The sequence below is a fragment of the Triturus cristatus genome, chromosome 12 (assembly GCF_964204655.1).
Source record: "Triturus cristatus chromosome 12, aTriCri1.1, whole genome shotgun sequence".
NCBI lineage: Eukaryota > Metazoa > Chordata > Amphibia > Caudata > Salamandridae > Triturus > Triturus cristatus.
Window position 1 is genome coordinate 89,424,855 of NC_140595.1, and position 19,550 is coordinate 89,444,404.

General features: G+C 48.3%; 1 protein-coding gene across 3 annotated transcripts in view; it reads right to left on the reverse strand.

Annotated features, from left to right (window-relative positions):
- The window catches only part of ENTREP3 (endosomal transmembrane epsin interactor 3), a 99,897-nt gene extending 88,814 nt beyond the window's left edge, over positions 1-11,083 (reverse strand). For all 3 annotated transcript variants that reach the window (XM_085637647.1, XM_085637648.1, XM_085637646.1), the window contains exon 1: positions 10,654-11,083. In XM_085637647.1, coding sequence (XP_085493773.1) covers positions 10,654-10,929 — 276 coding nt within the window. In that variant the 5' untranslated portion in view covers positions 10,930-11,083. The remainder of the gene's footprint in view (positions 1-10,653) is intronic.
- Positions 11,084-19,550: the final 8,467 nt, after the last annotated feature.

A 19,550-nucleotide genomic window follows, 5' to 3' on the forward strand; every position in this document is an offset into this window, starting at 1 on the left:
TTCGTGGAGGACTTGGTGGTTAACCATCTGGCGCCCAAAGGCCTCAGTAAGTTCTTTACTGTTGAACGGGCCCACAGAGTCCCTGGTGGGAGGCCCAAGGTGGGGGCCCCTCCGAGACCGATTGTCGCAAGGATCTTTAATTTCAGGGACCGTGATGCCATTCTACAAGCATCAAGAGTGTCCGGCCCGACGGCCTTCCAGAACACCACAGTGAACTTTTACCCCGACTTTACCCAGGCGGTGCAGAAGCAGAGGCAGAGCTTCCTGGCGGTTAAGAGAAGGCTTAGAGGGATGGAACTGAAGTACGCCATGCTCTTCCCGGCCAGACTGCGCGTGGTGTATGAAGAGCGGACTTTCTTTTTTGATTCACCGGACATGGCTGGAGAATGGCTGGACACATTGCCCCAGCGACGGGCTGGCGGGGAGCATGCTGGTGGAGCAGAAGGTGGCGGTGTGGATCAAGAATGAGGACTCTGGTGCAAGATTATTTTGACTTTGCCCCGGACAGTGACTCGCAGTTTTCGGTTTCTCCGGGAGGGTAGTAACCCGGGGGGTGGCGGGGGTATGAAGGGAGCTTTCTCCTCCTCTGGGTTTCTTTTTGTAGATTAGTTTTAGAATAGGGCGACAGGCACACTGCAAGTTGGGGGGGCTTTTCAAGCTTACGCAGGGGTGCAGGGTGGGGGGTGGACTGGGACTGTTGGGATGGTTGTTGTTGGTTTTTGTTTTGCAAGGCGTAGTGATGCAAGCTTCTGTAGCTCAAGTGCGGTTCTTCGGGGGGGGTGGTGGTCGCCTTACATTTCGGGATGGGGGTAGGGGCTTAAAGATACTCAGTTGGAATGTTAATGGCTTAGGGGATCGCATTAAGCGAGGGATCGTTCTGCAATTTCTGAAGCGATGTTCCCCTGATATAGTTCTACTGCAAGAGACGCACTTGATAGGTAACATGTGCTACGCGCTCAACAGGAAGGGCTATAAATTTGTCGCGCACTCGGGGTTCTCCTCGGGCTCCAGAGGGGCTGGAATACTTGTCAGGGCCTCACTGCCGTTTGAGGTTGATTCCACCACTGTTGATGAAAGGGGGTGATTTGCGGCTGTGGCGGGGAGGTGGGAGGGCAGGACGCTGGTCCTGGTCTCTGTGTATGTCCCTCCTGCGCTGCAGCCCTCCACATTTGAGGACCTGGGGAGGGCTCTGCTGGATCTTCCAGAAGGGATGTTGGTGGTGGGTGGCGATTTCAATGCGGTTGGCTCCGAATTGCTTGATAGACACCCGCCTAGGAGCACTGGGGGGGCGCAGAAATGGCTTACAGATTTCGTGGATACCCTTGGTCTGGTTGACTGTTGGAGACTGCTGCATCCCACTCAGCGGCAATACACCTTTCACTCAGGGGCGCACGGCAGTCTCTCCAGAATTGATTATGTACTTACTTTGGCTGCACACGCCTCCTTTGTGTCTGAGGCTAGGCACATGGCTAGGGGTATTTCGGACCATTCGCCGGTGTGGATCTGTATGGATGTTGGTCGAGAGGTGGGGGGTAGGGTGGCCCCGATTAACCCCTGGTATCTCCGTGACCCTAGGACTCGTAGCGCTGTGCTGAAGGCGGTCGATCGCTACTTCCAGGAAAACCTAGGCTCGGTCGCGTCTGCGGTGTCCTTGTGGGAAGCGTTTAAAACTGTGCTGAGGGGAGAGGCCCTTTCCTTGATAACGGCGGCCAAGCGTCGGAGGGATGCGGAGGTCGTACAGCTTGAGGCGGAGATAGCGGCTCTAGAGTTGGCCTTGGAGGGGGAGGTTCTGGCAACAACGCTGCACAAATTGAGCCTTAAGCAGTCGGAGTATAAGGCCCTGGTGACGGACGCGGCCAAAGCCCTGAGTAGGGAGCAGCAGGGGCGACTGTACGATGTTGGGGACAAGGCCGGGAAATTAATAGCATGGCTGGATAAAAAAGAGTGGGTTAATCGTGTTGTGCCAGAACTTGTTACAGAGGGTGGCGTTAGTGTTACTGAGCAGGATGGCATAGTCCAGTGCTTCGCGGATTATTTCCGTACGGTCTACACCTCGGTGTCGGACAGGCCGGTTGAGGACTCGTGTGAACTTCTGCGCGATCTGGCTCTGCCTTGCCTCTCTGATATAGACAGGGACGACTTGGATGGTGACATCACAGCTGACGAAGTCGCGGGTGCTATCCGTTCACTGCGCCCGGGCAAGGCCTCGGGCCCGAACGGTCTGCCAATTGAGTTCTATAAACTCCGTCCGGACAAGATTGCTCCGCATCTGCGAGCTATGTTTGTGGAGGCGCGGGAAATGGGATGCCTTCCCTTTGACCAACGTCTGGCGACAATTGTGGTCATACACAAAGACGGCAAGCCCAGAAATAAATGCAGCTCCTATAGGCCGATTTCGCTACTTAATGCCGAGCCGAAAATCCTTGCTAAAATACTGTCCAACCGCTTGACTAGGGTGATTGGGGACCTGATTCACCCGGACCAATCCGGTTTCATCCCGCATCGTAACACTGCGTTGAACCTTAGGCGCATCCACGGCGTGCTTGCACGGACGGGGACGCTGCAGGATTCGACCGTTGTGGCCGCACTTGACGCCACGATGGCCTTTGACACGGTAGAGTGGGCATATCTGTGGGCTGCACTTGCAAAATTCGGCTTTGGGCCTGGCTTTGTTGGCTGGGTGAGATTACTATATGAAGGACCCTTGGCCAAAGTCGCGGTCAATGGTAGGGCGTCCTGCCCGTTCGAGCTGGGGAGGGGCACCAGGCAGGGTTGTCCCATGTCGCCGTTGTTGTTTGCTCTTGCCCTTGAACCGCTGGCGGCATGGATAAGATGGCACCCGGACATAAGGGGGATCCGATGGTCACCAGATCATGAGGACCGCATCTCTCTTTATGCCGACGACATTTTGCTATACCTCACCTCCCCTAGGAAGTCTCTCATAGTAGTCTGTGACGTTTTGGCCTCTTTTGGTAGGAACTCGGGTCTCACCATTAACTGGGGTAAGTCGTACCTGTACGCCCTGTGTGGAGACGTCCCTGTTCTCCCGCGGAATTGTTCGATCCAGATCGCCCGGGATGGCTTTTTGTATCTAGGGATCTATATCTCCGCCGATCCGATTGTTCGGTATGAGAGAAACCTGCTCCCTCCATTGACGCGCTTGCGGCGGGATGTGGCGGGTTGGCGGCGGCTGCCGCTTTCCCTCCTGGGCCGGGCCGCGCTGTTCAAAATGATGTCTCTTCCCCGCTTTCTTTATGCCCTGCAGAATACTCTGGAGCTGGTCCCGGCCAGCTATTTTCGGGAGGTTGAGAGCCTCCAGGGCTCGCTGCTGTGGGAGGGCCGACCGCGTATAGCTATTGCAAAACTGACCCTTCCGTGGTACGATGGGGGTATCGCGCTTCCTGACATCAGGCGATACTACTGGGCCACCCAGTTAAGTGCTATCAACCACGGCGTCTACGGACCGGCGCTGAGCCCCGGCTTTGCTATGGACCGATGGTTGCTGCGCGGGGGTAATTACTTTAGAGCACTCTACTCCAGGTCGATGGATGGGTCCCTCACGGGACCGACCAAGACGGCGGTACACGTGTGGAAGGCTGTTACGAACTCGTTGGGTTGGAAGGATAGGCTTACCCGCGCCACTCCGTTGTTTGATTCCGATGTGTTGGGGAAACTTTGGCACACGAAGGGGTTTGAAAAATGGGACCTGATTGGGATTTCCAGAGTGGGGGATCTTCTGGTTGAGGGACGAGTGAAATCGTTTGATGAGCTACGGAAGGAGTACGATCTGGAGGCTACGGAATATTTCCCGTACGCACAGGTGCGCCACGCTCTGCGGTCCGTCCTCGTCGAGGGGGAGGCTGTGCCCGAGTTCTCTCCTTTGGAGGATCGGATTCTGGATGGCCATATGCCGGAGAGTACAATCTCCTTAATCTATAAGAAGCTTGTTAACGTCCGGACCGACCTCCTCCTCGGGGTGCGTGATCAGTGGACTAGGGACGGTCTTGAACTGGATGATGAGGACTGGCAGTATGCCATTTCCTCTCCTAAGGAGGTCGCGATCCCGGCACGGCTAAGGCTAGTGCAGCTTAAGATACTTCATAGAGTCTATGTCACGGGCCCCCGACTGATTCATATGGGTTTCTCCGAGGATGGTTTGTGTAAGAGGGGCTGCGGGATGGTGGGCACCTTCCTACATATCATATGGGAATGTGGTGTGATTGCGGAGTTCTGGAAGCGAATTCATGTAGTGATGCAGGAGATCACGGGCTTTGCACTGTTGCCAGAGGCACGGCGCTGTCTTTTGAATGTCTGGGGTCCTATTGACTATGATGCTGCGCAGACTCAATGGGTGACCCTGGGAAATATGGTGGCGAAGCGTGATATTGCGCGACTGTGGGGTTCTCAGAGACCTCCCGCTGTGGAAGCATGGATGGAAAATATGGACTGGAGCATGTTTAGGGAGAAGACGGCGTACTGTGCCCGGGGGCGGCCTAAGAAATGGCATAAGATATGGGGGCGATGGAACCAGTATAGGGGGGATATATGTCTGCCCCCGGCCACTGAACCGTTGGAGGAGCACCTTTCCCCCTAGCCTTACTTCCAACTTGGGATTACTATGAGGATATTATGTTAGATTGCTAGTGCCTCTGCTTCTCCCTCATCCGCCCGACCGGTGGTTTTGTTCTGTGTTTGAGAACGGGGCTGCGCTCCCACCGGGAACTTGCACGTGTTTATTGTGTACACTGCCTTGCTTGTGTTATTTATTTTAGGTTGTTCTAAAAAAGGAACCTTTGTCTTTTCCTGCACCAGAGCTATGGACACTTCCATGTGTTGTCCTTACTTGGCTGCCGAACCTCCGGGATGTCGGCTGAATAGCTGTGTTCCAGACTGACATAAATAAAGGTTTATAAAAAAAAAAAATAAAAAAAAACAAAGTATGATTATACAGTTAATGGCAAGGTTATATAGGCACTTGTGGATAGTTCATCACACAGAATCATCAGTAGGATGAGGGACGGTGGGACGTTGTCTATATCTTTTTTTATAATCTACTTACCTAGGCAATACATTGATCCAAAATTCTGCATGAATGACAGAAACTGGTGATTTTAAATGATGCCCCTTGGGAATTTACTGTGGGCAACCACATTTGAGTCATGGCTTTTAATGGAAGAGAAGTAATGGTTGGAAAGAGACTTCCCCAAACTGAAAGGCAGAAAAAACAATCAACCAACATGACATAATGCAATAGGAGGCAAATGCAGATGATGCTGCTCTACAGAGGAACTTATTTCAAACACAAAATGAGGAAAAACACTTAAGCAAGTCTACGGCTCTGGTTACTCGACTTGTGAAAAATGTCACTCATTCGCCTCAGAAGGTTTGACTGCTCTATTCGGGACCCAAATATATTGTACCGAGCAGTGGGAGAAGGAACAATGGGGCAAGTCTAGGGCACCTTCAGAAGAAAGACCTCAGTCCCCTCAACTTGTCGTGTCAGGCTCTAGATTATAAGCAAATCAAAGAGGCAGGAACATGGTCAGTTAAGCTCAGGACATGGGGAGGGGAGGAGGTTGGAGGGGCATGCACAGTGCAGTCATGTGGCCATCAAGAAATCAGGCCCAGACACCAAGTGGGCTGAGCATCACCCATCTTCATGGCAGAAAAAATAACTACCTTAGACTGATTTCACCTTCCTAGAAGACAAGACTTTGCTGTCTCTTTAAGGTTTTTATGGAACAACTGTTTCCCAAACCTTGAAGTTGAATGTTGTAATGGGATCCTTAGAGTGCCCTATTTGGGCTCTTGACAATATTGGATAGAGCATTTGTACACCATGTGGAAGGTTTAGGAGCATTACCCGAACCACGGTTATTAAAGCGGATGCGAAAGACTTAAGGTGCAGAGCACAGAAGCTGTGGGAGCTATGCAATGAGACCTAGAGAGGAGAAGTGCAAGGCAATACAAAACTAAAAAAGCAATTTAAGGTTCCAGAGTCCACTCCGTTACCAGACTAAGTGCAAAGACTGGCCTCCAGGAGGACACCGTGAGTATAATATAGTTTTGTGAGCTACAACAGTCTGTCTGTGCTTCAAAGCCTTCACCACTATGGCACTGCGGAGTGGGCTGCACGAATTGTCTTATGAAGGCTGCTTGTGACGCATGCCCTCCTTAATGCGTCATTTCACGAGGACTGCTATCGTTAGGCAATGCATTCCATATGAAAATTAACCGAACAGTGCAAAAACTTGGGGAGTATTGTCTCCAGTCTTTCTTTCCTGCCCTCATGTTTATACAGGGGATAAAGACGTATGTCAAAGAGACTGCGGAATGAAGAAGATATAACGAAATAAATGTCCCCCTAAATGTAAATCTATCTGTTAGCAAATCCACCATTAAAGGTTAAAATTAAGACTAACTATAATCCTGCATCTAAGCACTATGTACCAGAACTATGCACACCCTGTGACTATATACAACAAGTTGCAAAAACTTTTGTTGCAGGTTAAGAAACTTTTATTTTTGTTTTGCTCATATCAGAGTTCATCCACCCCAAAGTCAGACCCAAGAGTGCTCCACTCTCCACGAATCCCCATCGTCCAAGCCAGGAGCAGCGGAGCCCCACTTCCCCTCTCCAGCCCACCTTAGACATATCCACGCTCTATCGATTTCCTAGAATAGCTTGAATATTTTTCTGGAGTGCCCTATTTTTTTTTCTTCTAATGAACTTGACGAGCCATTCGTTCTGTGATGTCATTTGACAGTGTCCATGCTCTAACGGTATGATTGGGCCAACATTATTCTAAAGGTGGCTACTGCGACCCCCACCCGCATTCAAGACTATGGGATGCCTGGTTGTTGATGGAAGCTCATGGGTGGTCATGTATTCAGGACTCCCTAGTTGCATCCCTTGTGGAGAAGCTGGCCAAGTTTCTGCTTCTTGTAATATATGTGCAGTCTCACATAAGCAGGATACAAACTATAGGTAAAAAGAAAATAATTTATTTTCTTTTTACCAAGTGTTTTTTATAAATTGTTGTATTGTATTGTGATTATTTTGTTTTATGAACAAATTATTTTGTTGCATGATTTGGTGGGCGTGGAAACAGAATACCTGTGAAGGGTGAATGACCCCCGTAGATGACATGGTATGTGGGCCTGCAAACAATGGTGATCTCCCTGCTGGTTGACTTCCACAATTGTGGACCTAACAGCCTACATGCCCATTGTTCACAGGACCTCTGCCCCAAAACTGAAGCTATATGATAAACTGGAGGTACATATCTGCTCCTATACAAAAACTATATTCTGCAATTTTCTTGAAACCTAACGCCCCATTCTCTGCCTAGCAAGGGACTTGGTGTCTAGAGACAAAACTCAAGACACCTTGACTGGGTAAATACAACTCTGCCTTTTGTTGCTGCCTCAGAAACCCTAGAAAAAGGGGATAAAGCCAGGATATTATACCGAATGCTGATTTTATTTTGGTACAAGCTTGAACTTTGGTTGGTATCAGCTTCTGGTCGGTGAACGCAAAAAGTAGAAAAATGACGTGTTCCCTCAAGCCAATAAACTGTGATTCATCTACACTTTGAGCAGTCTCTGTGCAACATACTTAAAAGAGTATGTTTGCCCGGACAGGTTATTGCTGTTGGCTCTTTACCCCGCCCAACAAGCACCCAGGCCTAGATTCTAGAAAAATATGAAAGAAGAGAATCCAAACACACCCAATGTGCTTGTATTTTGTCACACCAGCCTTGAAAACCTTAAGGTGTAACCACATTATTGACTCTGTAGTTGTATGTTTTGAATTTAAGCAGCCACATCGAATTTGCATCTCGTTCTTAGCTTGGAGAATTAAGTACTCAAAGAGAGCAGCTTTGACTATCTGACACAAGGGTAGCGGCTTTGGTGGCCCTGGGACACCAGTGGCAAATTACAATACCCATACCGCCCAGAAAACTCCGATCACCCTGGGCCCAAAGATAAAGCTTCACAAGACATGGCTGCTCCAAACCAACAGAGCAGCCTCTCTAAATTCCACTTATGCTCTGTTGACCCCCTCTTTCACTGACTTCCCTTGAGAAACGGCAAGAGGTGCTAACAGTCTTCAGACCACATCCCTAAAAATCCCTAGCGTGTTCAGTTACCTATCTTCCCAATCTCTCCCAAGACAAGACCATGGTGCTCTAGTCTTCGAGAGAACCCTCCATCTTCTCACAAACACAGACGTATTCATGGCTACCTCCACAACAGTTACTCATAGACATACCCATGGGGAATTCTTTCACAGAGTATCTCCCAAGGAAAGGGACAACCCTGATGTCCTCCATCAGAGCATACCTTCCAAGACTGGTTCAGTGGTAATCGAATCTAATCCGCTACAGAAACATCAATAAAGAAAGGCATTGAAAGCTCTCCTGAAAGGACTCTTCAGGGAAGACCTTGAAGTACACAACTCCTATACAGCAACTGTTGTGATAGGCCCAGGACTGCTTCCCTGTGCCAGGGAACCCCTTTGGGAAGGCAGTTGGGTGTGCCTCGTTCCTACAGGGCACTTAGGACCTTACTACCCTCACAGCATCAATTAGGATGGGCCATGGGGGTGCCTAACCACCCCCTGGAGGGTAAATTAGAAAATGACTTGTACAGTCCACTTCATAGCCCAAAGCATCTCTGTGTGCTTCCCTCACAGAGAGGGCCCCAAGATCAGACCCAGGTGGGATTCTGCTCCAAGACAGATTCAACTTTTTCGCGCTCCACAGAGCCTTCCCTCACCACACACTCAATGGTGTTTTCCTCTTCTCCGGAGCACCCCACATAGAGAGGCCTAGCGGTGCTTCCCCCAGAAGAGCCCCCCACATGTCTAGTGATATTCCTATGCATCAGAGCTATTCTCAAATCCACAGAACTTCCGAGACTGCACCGAAGGTTGCCTCCCTTCCTGCACCCCTTTAAAACAGGTCCAGAGCCCCTCCTCCAGAGGGTTTCCTCAATATCCGGCCTGTCTCGTTCTTCTCAGGGTGCCATTCGATTTAGCTTCCCCGTGCTGCAGTGAATTTTCACGAGGCAGTGCCGGCCGGTTGGTATGGGGCACCCACTCCCAGATCCATTAGTGCAAAGTGCTCTTAATGGATCTCCCCCTGAGCCAGGGAAATGCTCAGCAGTGACTAGCAGGAACAAAAGGCGCTCAGCAGGCGTGTAGGGACAGGGTGTGCAGGGTGCAGCCGCTTCTGCACAAAACCCCAGCTACTGTCACTAACCCTCAACAGCTGACCCAACAATTATTATTAATAACAGACACGGGTTCGAATCCCAGCAGGGCCGACTCCTATCGTCTTTCCGATTTAGTTAATAATTTTGATTAATATTATAGTCTTCATAAAGTACAGTTAATAAATGCAGGTGTAATAAAACCATAATTTCCAGACATCATAATGCTCCAAACAGGCCATCCGAATTTATAAAGTCCAACATAAAAAAAGGGTTCAACCTGCAAAAAAAAATGTATATCTCATAATGTTAGGAAATATTTACAAGAACATACATCACGGACTGAATTCCCTCTTCCTGATGCAATGATCGGGGCATTCACTCATCCAGCTAGAAATCCTATTATACACTTCAGCAGGAGGAAAAGACAGAGCCATGTCTGTTTGGCAAGGAGTTGAACCCGCGACCTGCAGGGGGTGCATGCTGAGCTATATTGCCAAAAGATATAGCGACCATTTGTAGAGCACCGGATCATTTCGAATGGTCTCTTGACACCTTATATAATAGAAGTTATTGTCATGTTCAGGGGTTACTCATAACACCGACCTTTGAAGAATGAAAGGTTGAACAGCTAGGATGGGACTAGGACATGCTAACTTGCAAAGTACACACAGATCTCTGAGTGAGGCACACGAACACACCGAGTTACCCAGCTGGATCTTTGCAAGGGTCGCCATACACACGTCTCTTTAATTGCAGAATTCAGCCAATGCCAACACCCATATTCATTCATCGCATTCCACGTGATTCCGCCATTCATCAACAAATTAACACACTCTGCCCCGAATTCATCTTCAGATTCAGCCATCACTAACAACCTTATTCAGGCATTTAATGCAGATTTTGATCAATGCAAGATGCAATGGCCACTGCTTATATAGTGCAGCCATTAAATACTCCTAGATTAAGCACTAATTTTTTGATAGATCCTGTAATGACTGATAGTAAGATTCAGCCATCACTAACCACCAGATTCAACCGTGCCAAAAAACAGATACCACCAGTGCCTTGATTAATACTTATTGCTAAATTCAGCCAAATAGATTTAGCCGTCACTTTCAGCCAGACTCATCCTTCACCTAGAGGCACATTTATCCATTCAAAGTCTGCCACTGCTGATCATCAGACCCCAAGCCTTCACCTTCCACCAGAATCAGAGACCACTGGCGGCCAGAATCTGCTATCCGCAAACACAGAAATCCTAAAAATCCAAATGTAGCCACCCCTGACTTCCATTTCAACCCCCACTAATTTTTAATGAACCAGCCTTAATTTAATAATTTCTTACTGGCAAACGCAGATCACTTACTAGCAGAATTAGCCATCACAGATCATCAGATTCAGCCATCCCACACGCCCCAATTCTGTCACACTCACCGAGAAGCCGGCCCAGGAAGGGCAAGAGTGCTTGATTTTCAGGGATGGTGTGATGGTAGCAGCCACCAAGCTTGATGTGATGATGAGAACCCCCAGGGTGACCTGGACGAAGCCAAGGGCAAGTAGAATCTGCGACCAGGTTCGCTGCACTCGCATGTGGGAGAGACTGCGGGAGGTCCTGCCAGTTAGCGAGAGGCTGGAGTCAGTGGGCGATGGCATGGCTTTCCACAAAGGCGTGAGGAAGTCCCACCACAGGTAGCAGCCAACAGGACTCATGGGAAATGGCGGTAAGTATGGTAAGACACCTTCTTCGAGAAATCCCACCACTTCCAGGAACCGAGAGGCAAAGTATATACCAACCACTCACATTACTATAAAACTCCCAAGATGTACCTAGATAAAGACAGACTAAACTTATGTAATGAAAAAGCTGGCTTCAGTTTCAAAACAGACTGGGTATTTTTTTACTCCAAAAGTTTCATGCCCAGAGGATCAATACTTCTACAACAAGGCTGTGTGTGGCTGATGTGCCTTGCATCGGGCACAATTACAGAAATCCCAAGAGACTCCCTTACCCCACAATGGAATCCCCATCCATGAGCTTAACGATCCATCGATGATTTTTAATCAGCCACGGACGCCAGAATAAAACTCCACCCAAGAGAGTAGAATGCATAGATCGTGTTACCACTTTAATTCCATCACAGCTCCAAAACAATGGGGAAAGAAAAAGACCATAGAAAAAATCCTGCAAGGTTTCAGCATCTAATTCCAAGAAATTGCTTTGCAAGGTGATCAGAAAGTGAATGAAGAATGCAGAAGAAATGGTGAGATCTTGAAGCAGTGAAAAGGTTGCAAAAGGAAAGAACAGAGGCCATTTTCAGAGACCACATCGAAGAGGACGCTCCAGCCCTAGAGCTTGTGCGTAAACGGTAGATTCATAAAAAATTTAACAAGTTGTTGGAACCACACAATGCTTTTATTTATTACGGAAAAGCATAAAATGCAAAATGACTAAACCAGCTGAAAAACGCAGAAAAGCCTCGGGCAGGAGAGACCACAACTGACTGTGAAGTAAACAAAGTGCAGAGTTGGCTGGCGAGATAGTGCTTCTTAAGGGTGCCTTGGGGGTGGGAACAGCCTGAACAACTTGTTTCAAGAACTCAATGGTGCTTACGGGAAATTCAATGCGTTCGCAATGGGATCCATCAGGCTGCTGTCGGCTTCCTGACGCACTTCAAAAGGGGAATGCGCCAGAGGTGGTGAAAAGGCTTTGACTGTAAATCGCATTTCCCTTGAGGGCAGGGTCAGTCTACGTTTTTCAGCAAGATATTGAATTCATGGATGCGACTATGTAATACACAATGATCTCGCCGTCAGCAGGCCCTTACAAAGTTCCTGTGTATTAACTTGCATCTAAATGGTCAAACCCCATTTCAGGGTTGCTATTTCATACGTAGAATCCTATAATCCCACAGAATACAGCTGTTGTTAACAAAAACACCTGTGATTATGCAATTCTAGGTTCCCTATTGAAAGCACATAGATAGGTTGTGTTGGTTTTAATCAACATCAGGCAGATCAGGGATGCTGTGCTCAGGAAGTCCTTAATCCCAGGTAGTAATACTGCTCAAACCTGCTAGTGACTACTGTGTCATCAGTTTACAGGGGATTGCTTGGCAGCATGACCGATGGATGTGGAAGGCAGACAGGAGTAGTAAGATGGACAAGAAGGTGAAACAGGTGCAGAGGGTTGGATGAAACAGAAAAAGTAGGCATGAAAAGACGTAGAAGGATTTCAACGGATAAAGCGCACTCGGTCAGAAACACAGATGATATTGAAGGGGCAAATCCAAACACAGTGTGCAAAATACAGTGATGAATGAAAACAGAGGATGCCAGACGACATTCAATTATTTGGTGTATACTGTGAAGAATAGCCGATCAGCAGATGATTGATGGCAGTTGAGACGCTGGACGAAGCCCACATTAATCAAGATGCTAGAAAGGATAGGAGCAATTTGGTGCATATTACGTTTGAAGCAGGTAAGAAGTTCCATGTGCTGAATGAGATGATGGTTGAATGTCAGTTCTGGCAGTAGTCTGGAAGTTTTAGGTGCCATGCTCAGAAACACCATAGCGTTGAATGGAAGGTAATGTACAGGATGCTGTATGAATTAAGCAGAGCGATGGGTGCACCCCAACAGTTGAAGAGACCGGAACGACGTACTAAATACCACCTTCTGGAGGAGGAGATCGTCAATTTAAGCTGAACAGATGAAGTGTGGTAGATGATGAAAGATGCTTGTGACAAGGCAACATTTTGCAGTGTCAAACAGGATGGCTGGTGCAACCTAATGATGGGTGATTAGAGACAGATGAAGGTTGATGATCAGTTGCTAGATGCCAGCTGATTGATGAGATTATGGGTGCATGGTGAAGTTAATTGTTGAGGATTGAGTTGTTCTTTTGGCTGATGCATGCACGCTGACAGATGAAGAATGATGAAGTTCGATGGCAGCGTTGGTGGCCAAGAAAAGTCGATCCCTGGAGGTCAAGTTTTTTTCTGTGCCCTAAATTGATCCATCAGGAACACTGAATTTGGGGAGCGGGGTTTGCAAGTTTCTTCAGCCTCAACCAGGCAAATCTCCAGCCTTGTATGTGGGGGAGCATTTACAGATAGGCGACCCCGTTCTCTGAGGAGGGGTGGTCATTCATGCTTATTTTTGGTGGGCGAGGGATGGAGATGACCCCTATGGATGGAGAGGTGGTTGAAGTCTGCCAACTCTCTACTTGCTTCGAGCAGAACACTTTTTGCGGGGCTGGGGTGTGCGAAGTCTTGGGACTTCTGCTGTTTCTCCTTTGGTGGGTGGGATGGTGGTTTCCTTCTTGAGGGGACAGTATAGTGGTGGTGGTATAGGTAGTGTTACTGGGAAACCTATCTTATAGGTAGTGTTACTGGGAAACCTATCTTTCCTGGGAGAGAACCATCTTCTAGGCAAGGCTATCTTTTTACACAATAGTGGGGGGTCCTTTTTACCCAGTAGTGGGGAGGGGGGCTGTCACCTCACTCTTTCCGTAGCCTGGTAGGGGGAGTTTTTTTTTATTTATATAAAGGGGTTGAGGTTGGGAACCAGGAAAGCCAAGCTCCCTTCAGTGGGGTTGGTCCTGCGTCTTCTGATGAAGAGCTCTTTCCTCGGGCACGTTTCAGATAAGCCCTTCCATCCCGACACCCTTTCTCTCGGGACAGTTGTCTCTGTATGCCCGGGGACTCTCTTTCGGGGGCATGGGTCCTAACCAGATGAGCACCATCAACTGGGATGCTCTTTAGGGGAGGGGCGATGATGCTCTTTCTCTAGGGGACCTCTTGCTAAGGGAGCGCGGATTTCCCTCTGACATCGGGAGGGGTCTTGGCGGGGTACACTCGCTTTATTCTTAGGGGGAAGGGTGGTGGCCGGTTACCTTTCTCTGGGGTATCCCTTTTCTCCCAGCCTTGGGCGGGACGATGTGTTGCAAACCCCGTTCCCCGCTCTCCTCCTTCTGCAAATGCAACGGAGCCTGCAGCACCCAGTGCTGGCCGCCGGGGGCGCTGTGCAGTCACGGCACAGATAGACAGGAGATCACCTCCAGGAAGAGGGAGGGGTGGGCCGTGTAAAACCTACACTGGAACAATCGTAACTGCGCGAAGCAATGACCGAGATTAATAAAAATGCCAGTGGTGACAACCAGAATTTTTGAATTATAATATTTTGGAACAAAATTAATTACGCATCACAAGGCGGCTACTCACCTAGCCTAATCATGATTTCGTTTCTTTTTTGTAATCCAATAAATACAGTTTGGTTTAAACCAACAAATAAATCCAGGCTGTTGTAGTCTTCCTTGTGAATTAGATATTGCTATTTTTCGTGTAATATTCGTGTTATTTTTCTCACATGAGTTGCGCCAGTGCTGTCACGCTCGTCCGTCTTCGGTGTCTAGCATACTGTTAACGTCACATTTACACGCAGTGAGCGACGTTAACCTACGTTACGTGCATCATGGGACTTGTAGGCTTGGCGTGGTGACTGAATCTTTCCCCCAACCCTGCTCTGTTCAGGGACTAATTTTGATGAACCTTCACTGACGAATCTGTTGTAGGCTGCCGTGATACTTAAATTCAAGGCGAAGTCCAAAGATAGAAAAGTCCTATGTAATTGAAAGCATATATGCCAACATTTTAGAACAGACAGGTGAGAGATTTTGTGGAAGAAAAAAATAATCGAGGAAATAGATTTTTCCCATATATTTCTACTGAAGCAGAGGCAATATCAGGCAGAAGACTGCTAAAATAATGCAATTTTTGGCACCGTAATTTGGGATTCCCCATGCCATCCGAATCGGGTCTATTGGCATCTATGTGTAAGGGGACCTTTTCAAAATGTAGATTTTCCTAGTTTTTTATGACGGAAAGTCTTAATTTTATTAAAGACACGGAGGCGAGTATTATGCTTTTCTTTTCTAGCTTTATTCAATAGCAGCCAAGAAAAGTGAAAACACTACAGTTCCCAGAGGGCCAAGCGAAAAGAACTGGCCAATGGGAACGCAAAGAAAACGAAACCAATATCCAATCAGGCAGTAGCTAACAATAAAACGTCACAACTGACTGCGGAGCTTCCTCTTTTCGCAGGTGAGCAGATCAGGAGAAGTCAGAGAACAAAGGAGCAATGGAAGAAACAATAAATATAGCCAAAATCCAGGAGCAAAAGTCTTGAACCAGATGTTTCCATGAGGCAAAAGAATCAGGAAATCCTGGAGGTGGAAGTCGTCCAGAAGAAGGAACCAATCGAGCTGGAGAAGGCCGTCTCTGTTGGAGGAGACGCTCACGAAGATGCCGGTGGCAGAGCCGGATTCGCTGAAGGGAGGGAGAACAAACGTTAGTATTGATGAGGCGGGATAATACTCTCCTCCGTGTCTTTAATAAAATTAAGACTTTGTCATAAAAAACTAGGAAAATCTATATTTTATGGCAAGACCGGAGGCTCCTATTATGCTTGTTTAAAGCATATTTATAACTAGAGAAGCCACAGTATCAATAGGTTTACAATAAAACATGCGAAAGACAGAATCGTTGGTCCAGTCCGCTGAGCTTAGAATGTCCTCCAGGCGAGAGCCTGCCCAAAAGGCTTTGGACGCCATGGCACCTCTCGTGGAGTGGTCTCCGAAGACGGAGATGTCAATACCCGCTAGGGACAAGACCCAACGAACCCACCGGGCCAGAGTAGCAGAAGAGACAGGGAGATGGGGTTTACGAAAGGAAATGAGGAGTTGGGAGTGAGAGGGCGCTCTGAGATCAGACGTCCTTTGTTCATACACTTTCAAACATTGTCCAACACATAGTTTCGGGTGCGAGGGAAAGTAGGGATAAAACACTGAATTTAAATTAGTCTTAGTACGTCTATGAATCTGAAAAAGAACCCCAGAAGGGGAAAACTGACGAGCTGAAATGTCCAGAGCTTTAACATCAGAGACACGTTTAATAGAGACCAGGCACAAAAGCATGGTAAGTTTAGCTGATAGCATTTTAAGAGAAAGAGCATTATTATCTGGCCAATCAGAAAACAGTTTAAAGGCATCAGAAACATCCCATAAACTAGAATACTTAGCCAACGGAGGTTTAGAACAACGAACTCCTTTCAACAGTCGACATATCAGCGGATGAGAGCCAACCGGTTTTTCATCAATGGGGAAATGATTGACGGAAATGGCGGATCTGTACAGATTAACTGTTCTGTAGGACTTACCTGCGCTAGCTTCAGAGGCTAGGAAATTGACCACAAAATTTGGAGGGGCTGAAAAGGGATCGGCGTGCCGTTCCAGACACCAGCTTGCCCAAAGAGACCAGGCGGATTTGTAGGCCTTGGAGGTCCCGGGAGCCCAGGCTTTGCTGGTAAAGATAGAAGCCTCTTGTGAAATGAAGTCGTAAGGAGGGACAGGCCGGAAACTTTCCAGGCAGACAGAACCAGGGAATTGTCCAGGATGAGATCGTGTGGCATACCCTGAGGATTCACCAACAAATCCGTACGACTCGGAAGGAGGACAGGGAAGTCCGTTGCCAACTCCAAAAGGGACGGAAACCAAACTTGGGACTGCCAAAAGGAAGCCACCAGGACTAGGGAGGTCAACTGACGCCGTACTTGGGAAAGAACTCTGTTGATCATGAGGAAAGGAGGGAAGGCATAATTGAGTTGTCGAGACCAATCCTGAAGGAAGGCGTCTGTAGCCAAGGCCAAAGGATCTGGTCGCTAACTGAAGAAACTTGGTAACTGGGTGTTGAGGCGAGAAGCAAACAGGTCTATGTAGAAAGGGCCCCATTTGTGAGAGAGGGATTGAAAGACGGATGGAAGAAGCCTCCAGTTGCTGGAGTCCCGAAGAAAGCGAGAGTGCCAATCCGCTACGGAGTTGAGCTCCCCTGGTAGATACTCCGCCGTCAGGGAAAGTTGATTTGACAGGCAAAACTCCCAAAGACTCTTTGCCTGTTCTGCAAGAGGTCTGGACTTTGTGCCACCGAGATGGTTGATGTAACGTACCACAGAAATATTGTCCATGCGGAGAAGAATAGAACACCGAACTCTGTTCTTTGACAGGCTTTGGATTGCAAAGGAGCCTGCAAGCATCTCTAAACAATTGATGTGCAATTTCGACTCCTCTAGAGAACATGTACTGCCAGTCGATATTGGACCACAGCGGGCGCCCCATCCCGCCAGGCTGGCATCGGATTCTAACACAAGATCTGGGGCCGAGGCGAAAATTGTTCGCCCGTTCCACGCGTCTAAATGGTCTATCCACCATTGTAGTTCGACGCGATACTCTGGATCTAAGGCGATAAGATCGTCGTAGGCTAGTCCTATGTTATGTTATGTTATTTTTAATTTTTAAAGTGCGCAGCTACTGGGAAGTGTCCCGGCGCTGTATAGCGCTGGGGAACCCATCCTGGCTTTCCCTGTGAGATGGTCCCTACTGGGCATCTCCAAGGTGAAGACAGGCATCCCCGGCGCTGATGGGGCCGTAAGTGGAGATTAAGCAAGCTATTGCCCAGAGTTGCTGAGTGGGATCAATAGTTAAAGTGGGCACCGAGGCGAGAATTATCGAGCCCGCTGACCTTGGCCCAAGACCCTGCCGCAACGGGAATCGAACCCTGGTCCCAGGCCGACTTCTGCTTCCGGGTCTGCCGCTTCCGGGTCTGCCGCCTCGAACCATTGAGCCACACCAATCTGCCGCCTCTAACCATTGAACCACAGCAGTCCTAGGCGCAGATGCCTGATCTTTAGACGTTGAAGTGCGCGATAATGAAGGGGACCCGGAAAGATGGCCTGGATGGAAGCGGAAAGAAGACCGACTATCCTTGCCAGAGCCCTGAGCGAGATGAAAGAAGACCGGAGGACGTGAGAAATTTCTGCTTTGATCGAAGATACCTTCGCTTGAGGAAGAAACAGAGAAGCTGCGACTGAATCTACTCTGAAGCCTAAGAATTCGATGCTCTGAGAAGGCAGTAGCATAGATTTTTCGAGATTGATTAAGAAACCTAGATCCTTGAGCAGAGACTGAGTGACGTGAAGATGGGTGAGAAGCAGCTGTTTGTCCGTGTCCATGAGCAAGATATCGTCTAGATAGATGATCAGTCTGATTCCCAGGGAACGCAGGAAAGCTATGACCGGTTTCAAGAGTTTTGTGAAAAACCAAGGTGCAGAAGAAAGGCCAAAGGGAAGGGAAGTGAAACGGAAAGTCTCGCCTAACCACTGGAATTGGAGGAACTTTGAATGAGAAGGATGGATGGGTACCGTGAGGTACGCATCTTGAAGATCCAAACGAACCAACCAATCGTGTGGACGAAGGGTATCCCTTAAATGGAGGATGGTCTCCATTTTGAAATGGCGGTATACCACGAAGTGGTTGAACCATTTGAGATTGATAAAAGGGCGCAATTTTTTGTTCTTTTTCTGGACGAGAAAAATAGAGCTTAAGAAACCTGTGGGATCGAAAGGGGAGATAACAATGGCCTGTTTTTGAAGGAGGGACTGGATTTCTAATGATATTAGGGTGGACATGTCGTTTGAGAAAACCAAAGGAGGAGGGAACACAGTTTGGAAAGGTGGCGAATAGAGCTCTATAAGATAGCCTTGAACTGTGTTTAGGACCCAGGGGTCCGAGGTTATTGTTTGCCATTTTTGGAGAAACAGTTTTAAACGCCCTCCCACCGGGGGAAGGGGAGATGGACTCACCTTGTTGGTTAAAGTTGTTGGAACGGAAGCCTCTGTGTCCGCGACCTTTGGAACCTCTACTCCGCTGAGGGTAGAACTGCTGCTTGTATTCCTGAGAGGAATTGTTGTTGTAGGAGCCTCTGGAGCCTTGGTTGGTGTAGGCGCGGCCGGAAGAGCGGCTCCTGCCTCTGCCGGCCCGTCCAAAAACCCGAGGTGTGAAGACCTTTTTTATAGACAGTTGGGCTTTGTCCAATGACGCGAAGGTAGACACAAACCTGCTAAGGTCCTTAACCAGAGAGTCTCCGAAAAGGAAACCGTTAGCTTTGGCACTGGGATCCTGGGGAGCCAAATTAGCTAGTTTAGGGTCTAGTTTAATGAGTAGTCCCTTACGCCGCTCATGGGTAATGGCCGCATTAGCGTTGCCGTGTAAACAAATGGCACGTTGGACCCACAACTACACTTCTTCTGCTGAAAGATCAGACCCATCGAGACGAGCAGTCTCAGCCATGTCAAAGATGCGTGCCAGAGGACCGACAACGTCCAGCAATTTATCTTGGCAGGTGGACCAGGCCTTATCAACACCCTTGCGGGGATCTTTGCCAAACTTTGAAAAGAAGGTGAGTAAGGGTTGATCTATGGAAGGAACTAAGGTAATTT